Consider the following 21395-nt stretch of genomic DNA (forward strand, 5'->3'; position numbering starts at 1 on the left):
CCCCCCCCTTTCTCTCTCTGCTGTCTATCCCCTTCCCTCCCTCTCTCTCTTTGTGCCGTCTATCTTTGGTTCGGGATCCCTGATGCGAATGTTGGGCGCGCAGGGTCCGAGGAGCGACGTGCGCGACGTGCAGGAACGCTGGATCGACGCGCGCGAGGAGTGGGACGCGTGGGAGCGCAAGGAGTGGCGCAAGGAGGGCGAGGCCGTGCGGGCGCAGCGGGAGGCGGAGGCGAAGAAAGAGGCGGAGGCGGAAGCGGAGGCGAAGAGTGGCGGTACCGTTAGGAGCGGGATACGGGAGAGGTAGTCTATTGGACACAAGGTCCGCGTCTTCCGGCTTGGAAAATATTCGGAGGTTTAGAGCTCACGGAGGTGAACCCGGCAGGTAAAGTAAGTATGTGCGAAGTGTACGTCTAGGTAGTAGGAGAAGGATATGGAATCGATCGGGGAAAAAAAAAAACAAGTTCACGCCGCGAAAGACGATCCACCGTCAATGAGATGCCATCGCGTCCTCTTCTTTCAAGCCATAGCCCAGAATGCTGTACAGACAGCCATCGTCTGACGAAGCCTCTCGATGTCTGTGGCCAGATGGCATACACACATATCCGACCCGTGACAGCGCCGACGCGTATTCCTACACTACGTCCCCCAATTCAAACCTGCACTGTTTTTTTTTTTTTCCACAAGCCCCGAGACCGCCCTCGTCCACATCGAGAGCTCGCCACCGCGCTCCCCCGCAGCCGTGCTCGAACTGCCCACGACGATCAGCGCGCGCCGGCGCCCGCGTCCCACGTGACGTTTCTAACCGGCGCGCTCTCGTCCTCCACGAACCCGGGCTCGCCGTGCGGGTTCCGCGCGCACGGTGCTGAACACCATCGTATCGCTCGTCCGCTCTCGTGGCCCTGGAAGCCGTTGATCGTCTCTGCCGGCACGGATGAGGGCAGCGCGGCAACGAGACGACCTGCCGAGAGTAAAGGAGGGGGGGGGAAGGACGGTGATGGAAAAGTTTCGACGCCTCAGACAGACCCCTCTCCTCTTCTCTCCCTTTGCGTTCGGGTTCCTTCTCGGCCTTACCCTTTTTTTTCCCCCCCTTGTCCTGGGCGCGTTGTTCGGGCTCTCCGGCGTGGCGCATCCGCGAGAGCTTTGACGATCGTTGTCGCGCCACGAGCTCGACCTGGGCCCTTGTGGCCACCGCCCATCATCTCTCTCCTCGGCCGTGGCAGTCGACGAAACGCGACTGGGACGACGACGACGCCATTCTCGCAGCTTCGCCGTGTGGCCTCGCCGGCGGCGTCCAGCGGTGTTCGCAGATGGCCTTTGGGCGGGAAAGCTGGGCGATCTGCGCCGGGAAACCGGTATTTGAACCTGCGAGATGGGTGCGGTGGTCAGGAATCGGGGATGGAAGCAGACGGTCCAGAGGCGGCTCTCGTGTAGCATGGTCTCCGCGTCATTACCTCCCCCTGGCCATTGGTGTGGGGCAGCTCGAGTAGCGAAACGCCATGCAGGAGGGCTTTTGACATTGGTCGCACCTGATTCATCCACTATGAAGTCACGGTCCTGAAAGCTCAGCGAGGCTAGACCGATCGTGGGCTGCAGCTGGACGCTGTGGTGGATGAGATCAGCGTGCTGTCGGATCGATTAAGGGTCGATAGGGCAACGCTCACTCGTCGCCCACGAGGACGGCTCTGCGACAGCCCCTTTACCAACGGGATCAGCGTGGTTGGTTCCGTGACCTTGCGATGCCTTATCCACGAGGGGCGATGTCGAAGTCGACGGATCGGAGCGTACCCAGTCCAGCGCCTGCGGATCGTTGTCCTGTCTTTCATGATCAGGATCAACTATCAGCAGGGGAAACCCTGCACGGACCTGCACACGTCGTGAAGACCACGACAGACTCCTTCACGCGCTTCTTGGCTTGCTCCAGTACGTAGCCTCGGGTTCGCGTTGGGGTCACCGCCTACACGGGCATCCACGGTAAAACTTTGAACCTCTTTGCTAACCTTGGAGTAATCTGTAGCGACACGGATCATGCGATCTGGAGGGAGTAGCTCCTTAGCCTCGTTGAGCTTGATGAAGCGCTCGACAATATCATCCACCGCTGAATAACGTCGTGTAAGGGGGAATTCGAAACTGAGATAAGGAAGAGCCAACCATCGTGCATGGACGCTGTCACCAACACCTTATAATTGTCCGTTAGCATGTTCTGCGCGATGCGCTCCCATTTCCTTTTTACCATGACCGTGGTCTTTCCGGTTCCTGACGTACATCGCAAGATTTGACGGCCGCAATTTGGCTTGGGTTGAATTCGGAGTCCCCGGCGTCAGTTACTGAGGATAAGCAAGACCTCTTGAAGGACGGCCGGGGCTCGCACGCATACAGATGTGAAGAACATGATATTGCAGAAGTCCTGAATGAAAAGGTCTCCAATCGTGCTCGTGATTTTCTCAAGACCCAAAACCTAGAGAGTCAGACAACGACACTCCGGCACGTCATCAGGAAAGACCACGCTTTGCGATACGTTGGCAGACTGTGTTGGTCTGCGAGCGCCTTCGCACATTGAGGAGGTAGCTAGGACTGTGATGAAGAATACGAGCTTCTCCAGGACGGATATACATAAGTTGGAGATGCAGCTCGCGATCATGGAGGAGCAGACTCGCGCGGAAACGAGAGGGAAGGAGACCGTCGCCCGCGGCGAAGCACAGTTCCTTTTGAGCGACCGGTGTGTTATAGATGCTCTTGTCTATACCATCTTAGCTGCGACGTCGGAAGAGGAGGCGAGCCGGCGATGGGAAATCGTCGTCAGTTCTGCGATGTTCCCCCACGCTTTGGCTTCCTATCAAGATGCAGTTGTCATCCTTTGTGCTCACCTCACTCTCTGTGAGCTTTAGACATTGGCCACAGATCTATCGCCTCCTGGATAGTACTCTGCTACAACATGGAAGAATTCCCTGTCAAGAAAGCCTACCGCTTCATCGAACCTGGCCCTGTAATTCTGATCACCACCCAACCTGAACCTCCAGGTTCTACGCCGAGTGGCAGCAAGCGCAAGAGAAGGCGCGCCAGCGTCACCCAGACGGACCGTGATATTGCTGGGGAGAGCGCGGACGATGCTGCCCAACATCCTCGGCCCAACATCATGACATGTGGCTTCCACATGGTCATCCAGCATGAGCCGCCGATACTCGGCGTTTGCGTCGGACCATGGGACGCGTCGTTTAAGACGCTCAAATCGACGAAGGAATGCGTCATCGCCATCCCTCCCGTCAAGCTCGCCGAGAAGGTTGTCGACATTGGTAACTGCTCGGGTTCCGATGTCGACAAGTTTTCGAAGTTTGGTTTCACCCCGCTCGAGGCGAAGAAGGTCAAAGCGCCGCTGATAGCGGAATGCATGGCAAATCTCGAATGCAAGGTCCGGGATGAGAGTATGGTGAAGAAGTACAATTTGTGGGTGTTAGACGTTGTCAAGGGATGGAAGAAGAAAGACGAGGGAGTCGACGGTGACAGGAGCGACGAGAAGATTTTCCACCACAGAGGGGACGGAACGTTCTCTGTGGATGGTGAAATCATTGACCTGCAGGAAAGGATGGTACTGTGGAAAGAATTCCAGGATTGATGCGTGATATGTCCTCTCGTTCTTCCGACGCGCATGCACCTCGAGCTAATCCCTGAGTGATAGTTCTTGTATTTGTACAGGTTCCTGTATGTGTACAGCGTATCTGTTGCCCACACCCTCTCTTATTCGACGACTGGTTGCTTTCCCATTCACGATAGCCGATAGAATCGTCAAGCTGGAGGATAGGCCCATCTACTTCTGACGAAGCGAAGCAAACCTCTCCTTGAACACCTTCGTCACGTACGGCTGTGTGCCAATGAGTCAGTGTGAAGGATACGGCGTCATTGACAAGACGACATGCCTCGTCCCAAGTCTTGATGAAGCTAGGTCTGGCCTTGAGATCCTGCACGTATTGATTGTAACGCGCGAACTGGGGCCCAGACAGGGCCTCGAGAACTTTTTTGCTCTCGCCCTCCGGATAGGCTCCGAGATCGTTGTCCAACACCACGCTCAGACGGGCAAGGAACTGCAAGATATCTCGTCATCAGAGAACTCTCCGAAACGAGATTTTGAACAAAGCCTCACAGGTAAGATTGCGATATCAGCGGCGGTGAAGTCATCCCCAACTGCGTATTTCTTGTCTTGAGGGAGAAGAGACTGGATCGCCTCGATCCCCTTCAGGAACGACTCGTACGACTCGCCCTTGCGAAGCCAGGCGTTGTACGCCGGCAGGAGCTTGTTGGATACTGCGTCGATGAAAAACCGCGCTTTGGCCCGAAGGACAGGATCCGAGGGCAGACTGCCGGACTGTGGGTACAGGTCCGCGACGAACTCAACCAGGATCAGCGACTCGGCGAGCTTCACCGACTCGGGCGATGGCTGGTCTGCGGGGACCTTCGGTCCTCCATAGGCTATAGCGGGTACCTGCCCGAGGAGGACAAGGTGATCAGCGAACGTGCATTCCAGCAGCTCGTGACGACATACCTTGCTGGCCGGGTTGACCTTGGGCGCGTACCATTCCGGCTTGTTCTGCAGATCAATCTCGTATCGTTCGTACTCCGCACCGGCTTCTTCGAGGGCGATCTCAGTCTATGAGACGCCGTCAGCGTTTAAGCTTTCATACGGAATGCGTACCGAACGATGACGCTCCTCGTGGGGGCACTCCCGCGCTTGCAGGCTGCTCGCATGAGGGGGGCCGTCATCGGTCGCACATGCACGCCTACCCTGTGTGCGTATGGACAGATCTACAGTTATGCAGTACGCCACAGGGGTGACACTTGAAGTCAGTTTCCATATCTTATAGATCAAAGGGCCTGAGGTGCGTTACCTTTGCGGTATAGAGGGTGATATGTTCAGGCATGATGTTCTCTAACGGGCTGGAAGGGTGGAGGACGCGAGTACGACTCAAAGGGATGCGCAGCTCGATGAATAAGGGGCGCGGGCTCACAGCTTTATAGTCGTGAGCCAGCGGCAAGCTATCTTTGTGGTATTCTCTCACCGCGGCATCGTCATTTTGACTTCAGAACACGCAACTGGACACCGGCAGATGGGTCGCGAGCTCTACCGCGACGGGATTAGTCAGTGCGTGATGACGCTTATAGAGCTCCAGCAGCCCTCAGAGCCATGGATAGATAACAGATCGAACCTTGGATCATCGCATTGCTGAATCTTGATCTACGGCCAGACTCTATTCCGCTTCCCCCACGAGCAAGTGCTTGGGGAAGCGGATGATGCAGAGTATGGTTTCCTTGTATTCCATATTTGCACGCGAGTGTCCCTACAAGTTGGGTCATGGGTCATGGAGAATTCGGACTGCATGTTTCTGAAGCAGATCGCAGTATATGTCGAGAACAAGCAGTCCTCATGCTAGCATTTGGAAAAGACTTTGAATGCAATGACGAACTACTAACTTCGAACGTGAGCTACGCAACGCGTGATATGCTAAGGTTTCATATGGACGGCCGATGGCACAGAGGGTTCACCGAAGCGTTTTGAACCGGATTACCTGGACAGTGGTGTGACGATGCTTCGACAGGGACACTCCACGCGGTCCTCGTCGTGCGCCGTCGAACCATCCACCTTGGAACAAGAAAACCAGATACGACCGCGCAAAAATCGATTGGGATACTCACCATTTCACTGCGTTCCAATCTTACATTCATTGTGTACATCTTGTACTGTTCGAGGGCCTGACGCGTCATTCTTCAGGCCTGGGGCAGACAACAATCGATCGCATCTGCAAGGAAAGGTCATCGACAGCTCCAATTCTTGCTCGGTAATCATAGTGCAAACACACGCTGAGAGAACCACACACCACATGTGCGTACCGTCACACTCAGAGGTCACCACATCCCTTGAAGCGTCATCGCTGTGAGTGACATCATGCTTGCGGTCGTCAGGCCATGAAACGCGAACGGATCCACCTCTTCGTGACCATTTCATCTAGCGTGGATGCCTCATGATATTTCGTGCAACCTCACCAGGGTCGCTACTGGGAATGCGGCATGCTTCAGGACGTCGAGGACCAATATATTCTGGACAATGCGCACGATAACCAGAATATCGCGTCCATACGCCAATGTGAAGTCCGCGACCGAAGTGCGCCTCTGGTTTGGAAGTCACAGAAGATCCACAGCGAAATCAAGACATAATGATGCGCGCAAGTTCCTGAACGCCAACGTGATGCCTTCGTCGGAGCGACAGCTCCGTCGATCGCGGAGCCCCAAGCTGCAAGTCGTCCGGCAGGGTCGCCTGGGTTCTCCAAGGGCGGAGAAGTGCGAGCGGCACGAGGTGCTGGGACATCCCATGTTGAAACGCCGAGCTTGCGCTTGGGGTGACATTTGACCTTATCTACGCGGGTGGAGATCCACGCGCTGGCCTGGGGTCTGAAGTGGGGCCCCGATGAGTGGTCGTCAAAATCTTCGGCAGCGGTCGCAGAACGTAAGGAGACGGGATGAGGAAATTGTGAAGTACCGAGGGTAGATGTATGTCATAAGTCGTACACAATTTATAGTAGCTGTAGATTGAAGCGCTCACCGTTGCGTTCGGACCGGATAGCAAGGGAGGGTTAGCCGGGTCAGGCCTCCCAGCACCGTGCCGCAGAGGCAGTGGCAACGCAGGATTTACCCAGACCATACCGCCAGGATCCGCATTTCGCACCAAATGAAATCAAGGTATTCAAGATCCGACAAAGGATGCTGCTGCCGCCTGGTTAGCTCATGCCAATTTCGCCAGTGGTCGGACTGAGATTTATATGAAAGCACAGTAACAAAGGAGGTATATGCCTCGTATGGTGTTCTTGTATCGCCTGGTTGTACAGATTATCAGAGGATATATGGTCCAGAGACCGACGTTGCAGACGGAGACATGTCATCGACGGGGTATGGCCAGCAAGGTGGTGGGAGGATGAGAGCCTCGTGTCGTGCACATTGCACGCTTCTGCCTCCGCAACCACGCCTTCACGTCAACCTTGTCCTCTGCTTTGCCACTGGCCCTCAAGCAGCACGCACCCGCTCGGGGCAAAGTTGCCTAAGCGGTTCACCGACCTATCGCTCATCTCCCAGGGCGACCCTCCTTCGTTCGAGCCAACGTGTATCACATTCTGTCCACTCAGGCATCGGCTCATGCCCCATTCATTCGCTCTGGACCATTCGGATTATGATGTAGCAACGCCCTTCTTGGGCTGAGCTCGTGCATACGGCATTTTCGGCGGCCTATTGGTCCGATGCAAGCTTATAACCTGGTGCTCCTGCGAGGTTGAGACCTCGCAACTTCATGTTCCTTTGGCTCCTCCAGTCCGTCGACGGTTGATCACGATGTCCAAAATTCATTCGTCCACGCAACAGGTCAGTTCAGCCACACGGCTATGTCTTTCCGATGAATCCCGGTCCCTGACGGATTGTGTCCAGCAGATGTTCCCAGGTCAGGGTTGGTCTGTCTACACCACGGGCGCTGGCACCTATTCTTCGTACACGCCATCCCAAAACCACCCCGGGTCCGCTTCGAGCGACCCTCGCCAGATGGCGCAAAACGCGCACTATGCCGCATCTTCGTCCACTATGAACCCCCTCCGTGATGGGCACCGGGTGCCCCGCGGTTACAGTATGGTCGCAGTCGACCCGAATCGCTCTTATGCGTACAGGGACTCCGTATTTTCGCAAACCGACAGCTTCACCGCGTCCTCCTTCCTCAGTACCGACAGTTTTCAGAGCGACGAAGAAAGCTCCCCGGATACACCCTCCGGCGGGACACCCCCTACTCCGATCAGCCACCCCGTTCCGTTGCCCCCAGCCTCGGAAGCCGAGAGCGACACCACCCTCCGAGGCGACGAAGGCTCCATGCAGCCTCACTCGTCCAACCGTTACGGCATGATCATTCCCGACCAAACCCGAGTGTTCATCGCCAGATCAGCTGGGGACGATGGCTCTTCTTACGCTCGAGGACCGCTTCTCGAGCGCCAGCTCTCGAATGCAGGTCCATCCCGACCATCCCCACCTCGTTTCAACTTCCCGCCTATGGCCCCCTCGTCCATCATGCATCGCACCCTCTCAAAATCGAGGGACACCTCGCCGCCCCGCGCGCGGCCCACTATGGTCCCCGTCCGTAGAGGATCGGCGGACGAAAATGATATACACCCCCGTCCTTCTCTGCCATCGCGCTCTAATTCAGCGCCCCCTAATGTCCTTCGCAAGCTGCCTCCGGGTCGGCGCGAGGGAGCTGGAAACCAGTTTGTCGTAGTGCCTCCTATGCCACCGATGACTGAGCCTCCGCGCCGCCCCTTGCCCACCGTCCCTCAACAGTCCTCCATGCCGGCCTCCATGCCCGGCAGGGAACGCCGACCATCTCTTTCGGGCCCATCCCCGAACACCTTGCCTATGCCTAATGCACCAGGCGCTCCGGTCTCTGTCCCCGGAAGAGAACGACGTCCATCCGTTTCGGGTCCCGCCCCTAATCCCATGCCTATGCCTAACGCACAAGGCGTCCCCGTATCTATTCCTGGCCGCGAGAGGCGGCCCTCGTTTTCTATGCCCACCCCGCCAATTGCCGTTCCTCCTCCCCAGGGATCCGTCGTGAACGTCCCACCGAGGGAACGCAGACCCTCATTCTCGAACGGCCGGCCGGAGGCTCAGCGCCACCTCTCCGATACGGCTGTCGAGATCACGCAGCAGCAACGTGTCCTGGACGCCGCCGCCGCCCAGCGCCCTGAGACTCGGAGGAGTCAGTCCGACCCCTTACCCGTTGGTGCTGCGTACCACGGCCAAGCGCACAGTGCCGCAGCCGGGCGCTCTGTGCGCTGGAAGGAGGAGCTGATATGTCCCTCGCCGCTTCTGCACCAGCGCAGGAAGGGCTGGTGGAACAAGCGCGGTGACCAGCTGTGGACGAATGACGGAGGCTACCGCGGCCCGCTCCCCGGCGAGGAGTACCCACTCGACTTAGCCGAGTACCCCGATGTTGGCGAAGGGTGGATGAACGAGGACGGCATGCGAATCGACATGTCGCATCGCCTTATCCCGAAGCTGCCTGCTCGTTCCGCATTGAAGCGCAGGGCGTGAGCCATATTCCATCACGATATTCAATGTTCTGTTCTCTATTGAGTAAGATCGCATTCATTATTTATTCTGCATTCACCTATTTATTTCAACCACCACGCACGGACTGGCCTCACCTGATGTATCATACATTGTATCGTCACAACTGTACTTACATATTCAAATCAAGCAATCACACACGTTCAATCAGATGATAGTAGTATTACATCTTCATCACTTGCAAGCACACCCTTACGGTGTTTTTGATGAGGAGAAGACCCTGAGCTACGACGTGGCCTAGGCCTCTTCGCGGGAGGTTCAGCAGTAACAGTCATGGACCAGTCCCCATCTCCTGCATCATCGCTGTCGGGCGCACTGACGGGGTCGTATTCGTCATCGTCATCCGCATCGTCGACGAACATCTGGTGAAAATGGTGCGACTTGGCCATCCCTCGGGGCATTGGGTCAGCGCGACTACGCTTCCTCTTGGAAACATCGGCTACTGCATCGTGAACATGATCATCGCCCGTGGCATGGTTCGCCGTCGATTTCGACACTTTGTTCATTTTGCGCGCTCCCGCAGTACGTGCTTTGCCGTGCTTGAGGAAGGAGCACTCCAGGCGAGGCCCTTTCCCGTTTTCGACGTCAGCCGAGGACAACCTCGTGAGCCGAATGGCGTCAGGAGCTGGGCTGATATACACGTTTGTGGTGTAAGAGGTCGCACTGAACGTCTGATCCAGGTATCTGGCGAGCAGTAATTCAACGATCAGAGTCTCGGTGTCCTGAGAAGAGGTCAGCTATTCTTCAGTGATGAAGATGAGATTTGCACGTACATCCTTTGACAGGGAGACTTTGCCCCCTGCGACAGCGTCGAGGTCCAGACCTGCCTTCTCCTTCGCCTTCAGCTTCCCTCTCCTTCCTCCTCCGCCTTGAACAACGCCGAAAGACCCACCCCCAGCTCCACGTACCAAGTCGCCTACGGATCAAAGTCAGCCCAATTCTTTCTTGGAGCGATCACGGCCCGGGACTCACCCATCATGCTGAACGTCACGCGTCCATCCTCCTTCACTATCGCCTGAGCGACTTTGAGAATCTTCCAGGCTTCCATAGTCACATCTCTCCGATCGACGTCCTCCGGAGGACGGGTGCAATTATCACAGTGACCGCATCTTTGGAGGACCGACGACCCGCCTTCCTGCCATTCGCTGAGCGAGAGCTGCGATGACGCAGAAAAGTGTCTACCAGGGGAAAGGGGGGCGAATCAGTTTCGCAGGAAACTTCGTCAAAGCCAATGGCTCACTTCGCAAAGAGGATCTTGCGGCACTCTTCTACATCGTGCGCGAAACGAAGCATCTGTGATACTTTCCATGGGCACGGTTCATACGTGGAAAATGTGATAGACTAGGAGAATACCCACATTTGTCCAGACCGTCTCGCTGGCCGTACACCAGAGCGCTGAGACTGCTAGCATCCTGGGGTCGATAGTATAGGACGCAGGATGCGTCTTTGCCGTCACGACCTGCTCTCCCGGTTTCTTGATAGTACCCGTCAAGGGATTTCTGGGAACGTCATGAGCATTCAGCACCTCTAGCAAAACCACAAGGGTCACTGACAGACATCTATTGAGCGGGCTGTGAAGTAAGCGCGGACCGCCTGTTGTGATGGATTTGCCACTCACGGAGTGGTGGAGGACGAATCGGACGTCGCCCTTGTCTATCATGCAGTTGGATTAGTGATGCAGATGGGCAGGATATAGCGAATGTACCTATTCCTAGGCCAAAGGCTAGGAATTTCAGGCTCAGTTGCCATATCACAGTTTACCATGATACGTCGCTAACCTATGGTAGCACAGACAATCTTGATCTCGCCCTTCCTCCACCGCGTATGCAGCTGTTCCTTGGCGGTATCGCCGATATCGGCGTGATAAACACCCGTCTTGATTCGACTATCGCTATGTTCGCGCAGGCCGGCCGCAACATCTTCCGTATCCTGGTTTGTCGTCATCATTGACTACAGCGGATAGCGAGGGAAAGTTAGCAACCGACCTTTTTCCGGTAGCAGTATACAATCCCGCTCTGATCTGCGTGGTTTGTGAGAATGTACTGGGCCATGACCTTGAGCACATCCTTGGAGGCGGCCGGTTTGGGTAAGACCTTGTAGTGTAGGTTCTTGCGGTAGAGCGGCGCAGAGAAGTACACGGTCCCCTTCTTGGAACTGATGCTACCTATAGTTGCGCCTTCAGCCTCTGATCAGGGTCAAAGCTGGAGAAGATCCCCTTACCTCCGCATTGGATCACCGGATCCAGCCGGAGGATGTGAAGGATACTGTTCCGAACCTTGGGTGGGCAGGTGGCGGATAGACAGAGTATGGGTACCCGAGGGAAGAGAACGCGGATCTTCGATAACTCTTTGTAGTCCGGCCTACGTAAGAGGTGTGTCATCCTGGGCGGGTCTGTCTGGAGGCCCATCATTGAAGTAGGCGCACCTGAAATCGTGACCCAATTCGGAGACGCAATGTGCTTCATCAATCACGACCCGTGCTATCCAAGCACTCAGTTCCGTGACATACAACCCTCGAGGGATCGAATGTCCTCACTCAATCTGCCCTGTTCGTCCATCCTCTGAAGAACACTCATGAACGCCTTACTCTTTGATAGTTTCTCTGGCTGTCCCGATCGTGAGCGGGCATTACGCAAAACACGCTGTAGTGGCACTCACAGTAACATAGCACAACTTGATTTCGCCGCGTTGGCTGTCGATCGGTCCGGTGAGGCGGGAATATATGTCCTTGATTTCCGTTTTGGATGTGCTGCCCGTCATCATTACGGCTTGCACTGGTGCCGGATTCGAGGTATCAGCACAGGCTGCACGTAGAACGCGAGAGGAGGGTACCTCCTGCCTCGTGCAAATGCATGATCTGGTCCGTGATGAGCGATATTAAGGGTGAGATGACGAGCGTGGTGCCCGGCAAAAGCTGCGCGGGGAGTTGGTACGTCAAGCTCTTCCCTCCACCTGCATGGCCAGTTAACTCCATGCGAGGAACATCGAGAGGTGTTCGCACTCACCCGTGGGCATAACACAGATAATATCCCGTCCGTCCATATTCGCGTTGCAAACACTGGGTTTGGTGCTTCAATGGGACGGGACGGACGAAAGACATAGATGCGTACGCTTCCTGGCACAGGCGAAAGTCGTCAATCCCGAACACCTTTTTCATAGCCCTCCGCAGCTGCGGGGTCCAATCCCAATCGCTCGAGGCGTAGTCAATGGTGGTGGACGAGGTTGCCTTCGCGTCCGAAATTCCATTGTGAGACGCGTTCGCGCTGGGTCGGAAAGAGTCTGACTGCAGAGATTCATACTCTTTCAGTTTATTCTCGCGCTGTGTCACGATGGTGCCTCGAGTGGCCTTGAGTTGCGCGATCTGCGCGTCGATTTCGCGGAGCTCCGAGTCCAACTTGTTGATCTCCGTTTTCAGGGCGTGTTTCTGGTTGAAGGACAGATTGGACTCTCGAAAGCCGGATAGATTGGAGGGTCCTGCGCGGGAGGCGCGCGGGTGGAGGATGCCATGTTCTATGGCTGACATGCGAAGAACCTCCTCCATCTTTTGCTACGCGTTAGTCTTGTTCAACAATGGTAAAGGAAGAGCAGAACGCACATCGTCTGAGCCAACATGATCCGATGAGTAGCTTTTGAACGACGACATCTCGGACAATATTCATACAACAGCTATGAACGTCAATAATGTGTGGTGCGGGATTCCGAAGGCCACGACGCGTCACGCGATGACTCTGAGAGGGCACAACGCGTCTGTCACGCAGACAATCCTTTCCTCTACGCAATTTGTCACGTCACGCCTAAGTAGTTTGACCTCGACTTTTCCTACGCATTCGTCTACCACAACTATGAACGCTACTCTCACTAGGGCAGCTGTTGATTTTGTGCTAACCGATGTGTGGACGAACTTCTTCGCTTGGAAACGCGACTATGCTCGGGCGAAGCTCGCGTCTCTGGCGGAAGCGCCGCCACCTACTACACGCTCAGTTGGGGGCACTCCAGATAAACCTCAACCTCTTGCCGTCGATGGATTTATCTCGATCTCGATGCGCTCTCCATCTCTGTACTACGACGATTTACTTTCAACTTCCGCAACACTCGAACCGATAATTATACCCCTCCCGGAATCCTCCCTGGAACCCTATCCAGAATACGAATGCATTGCGCCTATAGCACGGAGCATATACGTCGGCGACGACAGTGATGATATGCCCTTCATCCCTTTCTCAGGTATATACAGCGTCTTTACTTCTCTCAGAGGAGAAGAAACGAGACCCAGACCCTGTTCGCGTATTATCATGTACAGACGATCCGACGTTCGACCATGGTCAGCACATGACTGCCTACTCCAGTTTATCTTGGCAAGGCTCTTTATCAACCCATCAACCTACTCGTAGGTATCTAATACCGTAGCTGGAGTATACCCGTTGATGCCATTTGCTGTGCAGTGGACCTGATTGCCGCTGTGACTATATACAGACTCCGAAGGGACCTTAACATCACCCTTGAGGAAATAAAGATAAACGGCGCACTGCCGCCAATATTATCCCTCAGTCGCTCTGCGATGCGGCGGTATGCTTTCAAACTTCTCGTTAGATGCATCTGAACTCGTTCCCAAACTCAGGGATTTTCCGCCGTGGCCTGCCATACAGGAAGTTATCCGCGACCCAGCCTTCCCGTCCTTTCTCTATACGAAGCCAACCCCAGGAAACGACTTCACCATGAGACTCGAAGCTCTGAATGCAAAGTTTTGCCCGAATTTGAGCTGCATCGAAACACATTGCACTCTCCATGGCGAGTAACCTTTAGGTGACGGTGTCAATGTCTGACCTTCCGCCTGTATTGACAGATTACTGGAATAAGCCTCCGCAGCCCATTCTCGCGAGGGTGAAGGCTCAGGACACACCGTGCAGCCCTGACTGCCACTTGATACGAGGATGCACGGAGAGCGCTCCGAACATTGTAGCGCACGCAGATCCAAGTACATTGGACGATATACGGGCGATTACACGTTTGGTTCCTACCATCTCGTCGTGTGATCTAGCTGCGCTGGTCCGTTTGCCTTGCTATCAGGTATACACTGCTCAATGTGCACCCGCGTAAATACGAACTGTTGATAGGCTTTCAAGCTACGGGAACAGGAAATGGGCCAGAACGTGCAGAACCTATTGAACATGCTGACGAAGATCGCCGATGCCAGTTCATCGGAAACGTTGCCCGCCTTTAGCGAAGCACCCACCTTTGCAGCTAAGGACCCCTCAAAGTTTGTTCCGTGCGTGCGCTCTATGGATCACTTCGTCCTTGGTCTGCGCTCTGACGTACAAAACCCCACTCACTCAGCAACGAGCCATGCTATCACGACGGACCATGCACCACAAACACGTTGTGCGTCTGTTCTCAAAACTTGGCGCACTGCGAGCGAAACTGCCGGTGTTCTTCGACATGTGCGCAGGACTGTTGACGGCATGCAGCCGATATGATCTCATGCTGGCTCCAGGCGAACGCAGGTTTCGCGGTTGCGACTGTGTGGATACGAAGCAGAACAACGGGAGATGCGCGAATTCTAGGTGCCCGTGCGTCGAAGCTGGTCGTGAATGCGACCCCGAAATATGCGGCAGTTGCCAATCACGGTACGCTGTCCTTTTGGTTTTGTGGCTCGCCTGTCGCTAAACGAAAAGCGTAGCGGCATGTTGTGTGAAATTGTGTCCGAACGGCATCCATTGATGTTTCCGTAGATGCGGAGCTCGGCTCCTGCAAAAACTCCCAAATTCAGAGAGGCAGCAGCAAGGTGAGATACTGACACGTTTCCGGTAGTTCGCTCAACATACCACAGAATACTACTGTTCGGCCCGGCATGTCTGGCCTCGGGCTCTTCTTGGAGGAAGCAGTGATAGAGGGTGACCTCATTACTGGCGAGTAACCGATTTAACACATAAGCTACCTCTACTTACATACTCGTAGAGTACGTTGGAGAGCTCATTGCCGAGGCGACGGTTGATAGCCGCGAGTACGTCTCAACCTACCATATCATGTCGAGGAAATGTTAAATCGGGTTCAATCCAGCGACGTGGCAACCCACCGCGGCCGCGGGTACGTGTTTGGGATGAACGCTGAATACTCGGTGGACGCTTCGTACGCGGGAAATGCAGCGAGGTTTATCAATCACGCCCCAAAATCGAAAGCGAACTGTGTAGCGCAAGGTACGATTCCTCTCCCCACGCCCTCTCCTGGTAACTAAAGGTACGAGTTGATAGTGAAACTGGTCAACGGAGACCATCGCATCGGCATATACGCCAGTGAGTGCATATGGTTTCTCCCGTTGTCCGAAAATAGACGGGTGCTTTCGTTACAGCGCACAAGATGGCTGCCGGTAGAGAGTTGTTGCTAGATTACGGGCCCGAGTTCTTCGTTCACGCCAAGCATCGCAGTTACAAGAGATAAAGTAGCATAGACCGGGTACATATATGCCATATGGTTGAACTTGCTATATGCCATGATTTGCAGATCCAGGCAACTTCGAGGCGATAGGGAGGCGCGGAGTCTCCCTTTGAGCTCCGCTTCAGACCCCGGCGACGCGCAAATGTTGGTTGCGCGCGTGATCAGAGACTTGGCTGGAACCTCGACTGCTGCCATCGCAGGCGCGTTCCTTTGTTCAAGTTGTGAAAGTTCTCAACGGTACCAACGTACTTACTCCTGGAGGAAAAGGTGCCAGCGGGATGTATGTCGCCCGGCAGGAGGTCCTGTCACCGAGTGGCGTGGAGTTTGCCACAAGCCTCAACCTTACACCGTCAACGACTTGGACCAGAGGTTCCGATGCTACGCCCAACGACTTCGTTTCGCGCGTCTTGACCAACTTGGTGGTCGCTCGCTCCCACTTTTTGCGTGTGTTCGAAGTGTGGCAAGAGCTAGCGCCTGCCTCCTCCGAGGTGGACCATGAAAGGGAGAAAAGAGCGAAGGTTCGAAAAGGAACGGAAGCTGTCGAAGGAGAGGTTGCGATGGACGAGGATGGGGAGGGGTTTATCAACGTCGGACAAGTCAAGGTGACTGGAGAAGCCCTTTGTATCGATTGCAGCTACGCTTGTTGTCTTAGCGAGCAATCTATCGTACGTTCAACGTAATACTGATTGTGACCTCTGCTGTATACAGTCCATCGGCGAGAGTGGCATTCCCAAAGCGAATACTGTTGCCCGTCTGCGACTTGTACGCGAGCATCGCCTACATGGCATGGTGACTGGCCTCGGTCGCATCAAGATTCTATCCTCGCTTAATGACGGCTTGGATCGTCTGCTCATATCGTTCGAGGACGCCAAGGTTCGTATATGCGCTGAGGATGACATCGACGACTAAACGCAATTCTCACAGATTGCTGTCCTCGAATGGTCGGAAGAACAACACGACCTGCTCACGGTCTCCATCCACACCTATGAACGGGCTCCCCAGTTGGTTCGTAGTCATCCCATTCTTGGCACGCTTAGTCGCTGACGCCGCAACCCGCCAACCAGATGTCGTTGAATGCGTCCCTGTTCCATGGGTGGCTTCGGGTTGATCCTATATCGCGATGCGCTGCTCTGGCTTTACCTTGCGACGCTTTCGCCATCATTCCCTTTCACCAGACTCTCGAGTATGAAGAGACTCAGTTACGGTGCGTATCCTCCTCTTTCAGCATATGACCCAGCTCATCTAAGGATGAACGGAACAATAGGGAAGCTCCATACGCCCCAAGTTTTATCCTGGATCTTACTTCCGAAGTTGATCAGCGCATTCACAACGTGGTCGATATGAGTTTCCTCCCCGGATTCAACAACCCAACGGTCGCTGTTCTCTTTCAACCTACCCAAACGTGGACAGGGTACGTGCACTCGCTTCCAGAACACAATTTTCTGGCTGAGTCCCCTTTCAGGCGTCTGACAGAGTACAAAGACACGATGAAGCTCCTAGTTTTCACGTTGGATGCCGTCACTCGCAACTACCCGGTCATCACCTCTGTCGACAACCTCCCCTACGACTGTCTCTCCGTGCATGCCTGTTCGGCTGCTGTTGGCGGCGTCATCGTGATCACATCCAACTCCATCATCCACGTCTCACAGAGCTCCCGCAGAGTTGCCCTTTCTGTCAACGGTTGGGCCTCCAGGGTCACCGACATGTCGTTGGCACCCGTACAGGCTGAATATGCCACCCGAAATCTAGCTCTAGAAGGATCGAGGCTGGCGTTTGTGGACGACAGGACGTTTTTCTTATTTCTCAAGGATGGGACTGTGTACCCTGTGGAGCTATCGCTGGATGGTGCGGTGGTTTCGACGATATCTATGGGCCACGCGCTAGCGCAATCGGCGATACCGGCTGTCGTTACACCGGTCACCCAAGAGCATATATTCGTTGGCAGCACTGCAGGTACATCCGTCCTACTCAAGATTACGTCCGTTGAGGAAGAAGTCGAGGACAACGCGAGCGATGCTGTTGCCGCAGCCGTGGTGGACACTGCAGACAGTATGGTCATGGACGATGATGATGGTGCGCGTTCTCGACTTCGTTATAGATTTCGATGTGCTCAGTTTGAGACCCTAGATATCTACGGTGTCTCGATGAAAACGGATGCCCAATCCCTCAGTAATGGGCACGCCAATGGGACGCATCTTTCCGTCAAGAAACGTTCCGTGACTCACCTTTCTCTCAGCGATTCATTACCTGGATATGGTTCAATCTCGGACATGTCGTTTTCGCTGGCTAAGAACGGCGTAAGATAGAGATTACCTCGTGTAAGCCTCTTGCTGACCACGTTTCATAGGAAAAAGTTGTTCCGGAGCTCGTCGCTGCTACCGGAAGCGGCTCCATGGGAGGATTCACGCTGTTCCAGGTACGCTGCAGTGGGCAAATGTGTTCTGCAACGTCTCCTGACACGAGAGGTCCCTTAGCGTGATCTTCCCGCGCGTACCAAACGCAAACTCCACGCGATTGGTGGTGGTCGTGGAATGTGGTCCCTCTCCCTCAGGCCAACCGTAAAAGTCAATGGGACGTCTTACGAGCGCGCTGTGAACCCATTCCAGGCGGACAATGACACCGTCGTCGTTAGCACGGATGCAAATCCTGCCCCAGGACTGTCTAGAGTTCGTGCCCTGCGCTTACATCTAACACAACGCTCATTTCGTCTCATAGTTCTCGCACCGGACACCAAGGACAGAAATATCGATAACCACTCGAGTTCCTGGACAGACCATTGGTGCCGCTCCTTTCTTCCAGAGGACAGCGATCCTACACGTTATGTCCAATGCCATACGCGTTCTTGAACCAGGTCGGTTCCTCATTTCTCACCTTTGCATGTTGCTAATGACTATGTAGACGGGAGCGAAAGACAGGTTATCAAGGACCTGGATGGCAACATGGCGCGGCCCAAAATCCGGCACTGCAGCATTTGTGACCCATTCGTGTTGATCGTCCGTGAGGACGATACGATCGGTCTTTTCATCGGCGAGAGCGAGCGAGGAAAGATTCGTCGGAAGGACATGTCCCCCATGGGCGATAAGGTCAGGCTTCATCATGACCACCAGACAGCAGCTGACCCTTCCTTCTCAGACTTCCCGCTATCTCACGGGTTGCTTTTTCACGGACAACGCCGGGGTCTTTGACCTTCGATCTCAGGCGAATGGCAATTCTGGAGCAGACAAAACCGCAACCTCCACTCTCCAAGGAGTCGTCAATGCTGACAGCCGGAGCCAATGGTTGCTACTGGTGCGCCCTCAAGGCGTACTTGAGGCCAGTGATCTTTCACCTATTCCAGGATGTCGTAGACTGAACGAAAAGCAGATATGGACTCTACCCAAGCTGTCCATCGTGTTTTCCGTTCGCTTAGCTTCAACGCTTGATTGGGTCCTCGCGGATTCTGGAGACGGGCCTGCGTTGTCGATGCCTGGGGAATCGCCTCGGCGACCCCAAGAGCTCGACGTGGAGCAGGCTGTTATTGCCCCTCTTGGAGAAACTGCGCCGCAACCTCATCTTCTGGTAGGTGCGAATGGATGGCATGCACGCGTAATGTCTAACGTACCCGAAGTTGTTCCTCCGTTCAGGACAACTCGCCATCTATCAAGCCATCCCGATGCAAGCATCATCTGTAGACGAGTCGCTGTCTCGTCCCAGCCTTGGTGTTCGGTTCGCAAAAGTGGCTACCCGCGTCTTCGAAATACAGCGTCAAGATGATTCGGAGAAGTCGATTCTTGCCGAGCAAAAGAAGATATCCAGAGTGTTAATACCCTTTTTGACGTCGCCATCGCCGACAACTACTTTTTCAGGCGTCTTCTTCACCGGTGATCACCCATGCTGGATACTGAAACCTGATCGCTCAGGAATTAGGATACATCCTTCCGGACACTCTGTGGTGCACGCGTTCACATCCTGTTCGCTATGGGAATCAAAGGGCGATTTTCTCCTGTACTCAGATGAGGTTCGATGCCATGCCAATCTCCTATTGCGTGGCTCTCATGACGAAAACGGATAGGGCCCGAGCCTGTTGGAGTGGATGCCAGACACAGATGTCGAAACAGAGCTACCTTCCAGATCAATTCCTCAACCAAGATCGTACTCTAAGGTTACGTTTGATGCATCTACGGGGCTCATTGTAGCTGCGGCCCATCTTGAAGCTGAGTTCGCCACGTATGATGAAGACAACAATATCGTCTGGGAGCCCGACTGTGAGCAGCGATGCTTCTTGCCAGATAGTTCCTTATCGCTTTTCCCTAGCTGCCAACGTCAGTTTCCCTCGCAGTTCTTGCTCAACCCTGGAACTCATCTCCCCGGATGAATGGATCACGATGGACGGGTCAGCCGATGATCTCTCATCCATAACGGGCGTATTACTGATCACACGAAGCAGGTTCGAATTCGCCAACAACGAATTCGTAACCTCGGTTGAATCTGTGCCACTCGAAACATCAAGTACCGAGAGCGGTAGCAAGGATTTTATAGCAGTAGGCACCACCATTGACCGCGGTGAAGATCTTGCTGTTCGAGGAACGGTACGCCAATGTCTTTCAGCGGTCACAGATAGCTCATAAACAGATATAGACCTACGTCTTCGAGATTGTGGAGGTAGTTCCTCCAGAAAACTCGTCGTTGTCACGATGGTGGAAGCTACGGCTGAGATGCCGTGATGACGCCAAGGGACCCGTTACTGCGCTCTGTGCTATGGACGGCTATCTGGTGTCTTCCATGGGTCAAAAGGTTTGCATGCGTTTTCCATAAGATGGACGGACTTCGTTCAAATGCCGCGTCTACAGATCTTCGTCCGAGCATTCGATATGGACGAGCGCCTCGTTGGAGTCGCATTTCTGGATGTTGGCGTCTACGTGACCACATTGCGGGCTGTCAAGAATCTGTTAGTCATCGGCGACGCGGCCAAAAGTGTATGGTTTGTGGGGTTTCAGGTATGTGCGCCAGCATTCGGAGTGAAACACGTAGTTCATGAGTGGTGTAGGAAGATCCATATAAGCTCGTGATTCTGGCCAAGGACTTCCAAACCGTGTGCGTTACTACGGCCGACTTCATCTTCACCGAAGATTCGATGTCTATCTTGACGAATGACGAGAACGGTGTGATGCGGTTGTATCAGTACGATCCACAAGGTACGAAACAATGTCTGCCGTCGATGGTCTTGGCTCACGACTCGCCTAGATCCCGACTCCAGGAACGGACAACAGCTAATGTGCCGTACTGAGTTCGATACACATACGACGTGTCAAACCTCCATCGTATTCGCTCGTCGTGTTGGTGAAGGTGAGGAGGCCGCTTTACCTCAAGCAAAAGTCGTTGCAGGTGAGTCAGAGGTCGTCTTGATCTCACGACAGTCCATCTTACATGTGTAGGTTCCATTGACGGGTCCCTCGCCGCATTAACATGCATGGATGAGCCCGCATTCAAACGACTACAGCTACTGCAAGGACAGCTGACAAGGAACATCCAACATGTGGCGGGTCTCAACCCTAAGGCCTTCCGGTGCGTAGTCCGTTGAAAAAAGATACTTACACTAGGATTTTGATGTGATTCCGATTCAGGATTGTCCGTAACGATTACGTTTCCAAGCCGCTCTCGAAGGGCATCCTGGACGGCAACCTGCTATCTTCCTACCTAGAGCTTCCTATTCCCCGCCAGGAAGAGATCACCAAACAAATTGCAACAGAGCGCGCTGCCGTTTTGCGCGACTGGACCAGTATAGGATCTGTATGGTAGTCACGCCCTAATCATGTTTCATACACGCAGTTTGTTGTTATCATCCAT

The 21395-nt window shown here is 54.4% G+C and overlaps 10 protein-coding genes across 10 annotated transcripts in view; 6 read left to right on the forward strand and 4 right to left on the reverse strand.

Moving 5' to 3' along the window:
- PUNSTDRAFT_113623 (cytoplasmic protein) overlaps positions 1-304 on the forward strand; it is a gene marked incomplete at both ends in the record, with an annotated part of 1454 nt that extends 1150 nt beyond the window's left edge. Inside the window, one exon of the mRNA XM_007383726.1 lies at positions 104-304. Coding sequence (XP_007383788.1) covers positions 104-304 — 201 coding nt within the window. The remainder of the gene's footprint in view (positions 1-103) is intronic.
- Positions 305-761: 457 nt separating this feature from the next.
- On the reverse strand, positions 762-2233 carry PUNSTDRAFT_134264 (uncharacterized protein; the record flags this gene model as incomplete). The annotated part of the gene is made up of 6 exons (XM_007383727.1): positions 762-919; positions 1527-1600; positions 1673-1816; positions 1872-1954; positions 1998-2095; positions 2149-2233. The coding sequence occupies 6 exons, from the start codon at positions 2231-2233 to the stop codon at positions 762-764; spliced, it is 642 nt and encodes a 213-aa protein (XP_007383789.1).
- Positions 2234-2483: 250 nt separating this feature from the next.
- PUNSTDRAFT_67744 (uncharacterized protein) lies at positions 2484-2885 on the forward strand (the record flags this gene model as incomplete). The annotated part of the gene is made up of 1 exon (XM_007383728.1): positions 2484-2885. A coding segment is annotated over one exon (402 nt), but the record flags the coding sequence as incomplete, so codon positions are not given.
- Positions 2886-2932: 47 nt separating this feature from the next.
- On the forward strand, positions 2933-3610 carry PUNSTDRAFT_67939 (uncharacterized protein; the record flags this gene model as incomplete). The annotated part of the gene is made up of 2 exons (XM_007383729.1): positions 2933-2983; positions 3071-3610. 2 exons carry the CDS (start codon positions 2933-2935, stop codon positions 3608-3610), a joined length of 591 nt encoding a protein of 196 aa, XP_007383791.1.
- Positions 3611-3649: 39 nt separating this feature from the next.
- Positions 3650-4999, reverse strand: PUNSTDRAFT_87214 (uncharacterized protein). Its single transcript, XM_007383730.1, has 6 exons — positions 4878-4999; positions 4774-4794; positions 4535-4639; positions 4136-4474; positions 3912-4076; positions 3650-3856 (listed from the first exon to the last, which is right to left on the reverse strand). Exons 1-6 carry the CDS (start codon positions 4908-4910, stop codon positions 3803-3805), a joined length of 717 nt encoding a protein of 238 aa, XP_007383792.1. The 5' UTR covers positions 4911-4999; the 3' UTR covers positions 3650-3802.
- Positions 5000-5595: 596 nt separating this feature from the next.
- PUNSTDRAFT_52494 (uncharacterized protein) lies at positions 5596-6365 on the reverse strand. The gene is made up of 2 exons (XM_007383731.1): positions 6100-6365; positions 5596-6041 (listed from the first exon to the last, which is right to left on the reverse strand). Exon 1 carries the CDS (start codon positions 6350-6352, stop codon positions 6191-6193), a length of 162 nt encoding a protein of 53 aa, XP_007383793.1. The 5' UTR covers positions 6353-6365; the 3' UTR covers positions 5596-6041; positions 6100-6190.
- Positions 6366-7365: 1000 nt separating this feature from the next.
- PUNSTDRAFT_126220 (uncharacterized protein) lies at positions 7366-9265 on the forward strand (the record flags this gene model as incomplete). The annotated part of the gene is made up of 2 exons (XM_007383732.1): positions 7366-7395; positions 7462-9265. 2 exons carry the CDS (start codon positions 7366-7368, stop codon positions 9100-9102), a joined length of 1671 nt encoding a protein of 556 aa, XP_007383794.1. The 3' UTR covers positions 9103-9265.
- Positions 9266-9281: 16 nt separating this feature from the next.
- On the reverse strand, positions 9282-12660 carry PUNSTDRAFT_102659 (ATP-dependent DNA helicase; the record flags this gene model as incomplete). Its single annotated transcript, XM_007383733.1, has 17 exons — positions 9282-9860; positions 9912-10054; positions 10111-10316; positions 10379-10439; positions 10496-10637; positions 10692-10697; positions 10757-10791; positions 10844-10861; positions 10917-11067; positions 11124-11302; positions 11359-11498; positions 11563-11617; positions 11674-11743; positions 11796-11911; positions 11970-12089; positions 12143-12195; positions 12248-12660. The coding sequence occupies 17 exons, from the start codon at positions 12658-12660 to the stop codon at positions 9282-9284; spliced, it is 2487 nt and encodes an 828-aa protein (XP_007383795.1).
- A 2422-nt stretch (positions 12661-15082) lies between these two features.
- Positions 15083-15426, forward strand: PUNSTDRAFT_33572 (SET domain-containing protein; the record flags this gene model as incomplete). Its single annotated transcript, XM_007383734.1, has 3 exons — positions 15083-15138; positions 15195-15331; positions 15386-15426. Coding segments are annotated over 3 exons (234 nt in total), but the record flags the coding sequence as incomplete, so codon positions are not given.
- A 421-nt stretch (positions 15427-15847) lies between these two features.
- On the forward strand, positions 15848-21347 carry PUNSTDRAFT_67240 (uncharacterized protein; the record flags this gene model as incomplete). The annotated part of the gene is made up of 22 exons (XM_007383735.1): positions 15848-16165; positions 16278-16442; positions 16494-16574; positions 16634-16752; positions 16834-16980; positions 17032-17642; positions 17697-17866; positions 17917-17985; positions 18044-18235; positions 18285-18420; positions 18468-18652; positions 18702-19127; positions 19177-19566; positions 19621-19813; positions 19863-19941; positions 19996-20137; positions 20187-20342; positions 20399-20545; positions 20596-20743; positions 20793-20933; positions 20984-21113; positions 21173-21347. 22 exons carry the CDS (start codon positions 15848-15850, stop codon positions 21345-21347), a joined length of 4320 nt encoding a protein of 1439 aa, XP_007383797.1.
- Positions 21348-21395: the final 48 nt, after the last annotated feature.

This window comes from Punctularia strigosozonata, assembly GCF_000264995.1.
Source record: "Punctularia strigosozonata HHB-11173 SS5 unplaced genomic scaffold PUNSTscaffold_6, whole genome shotgun sequence".
In the NCBI taxonomy this organism is placed as follows: Eukaryota; Fungi; Basidiomycota; class Agaricomycetes; order Corticiales; family Punctulariaceae; genus Punctularia; species Punctularia strigosozonata.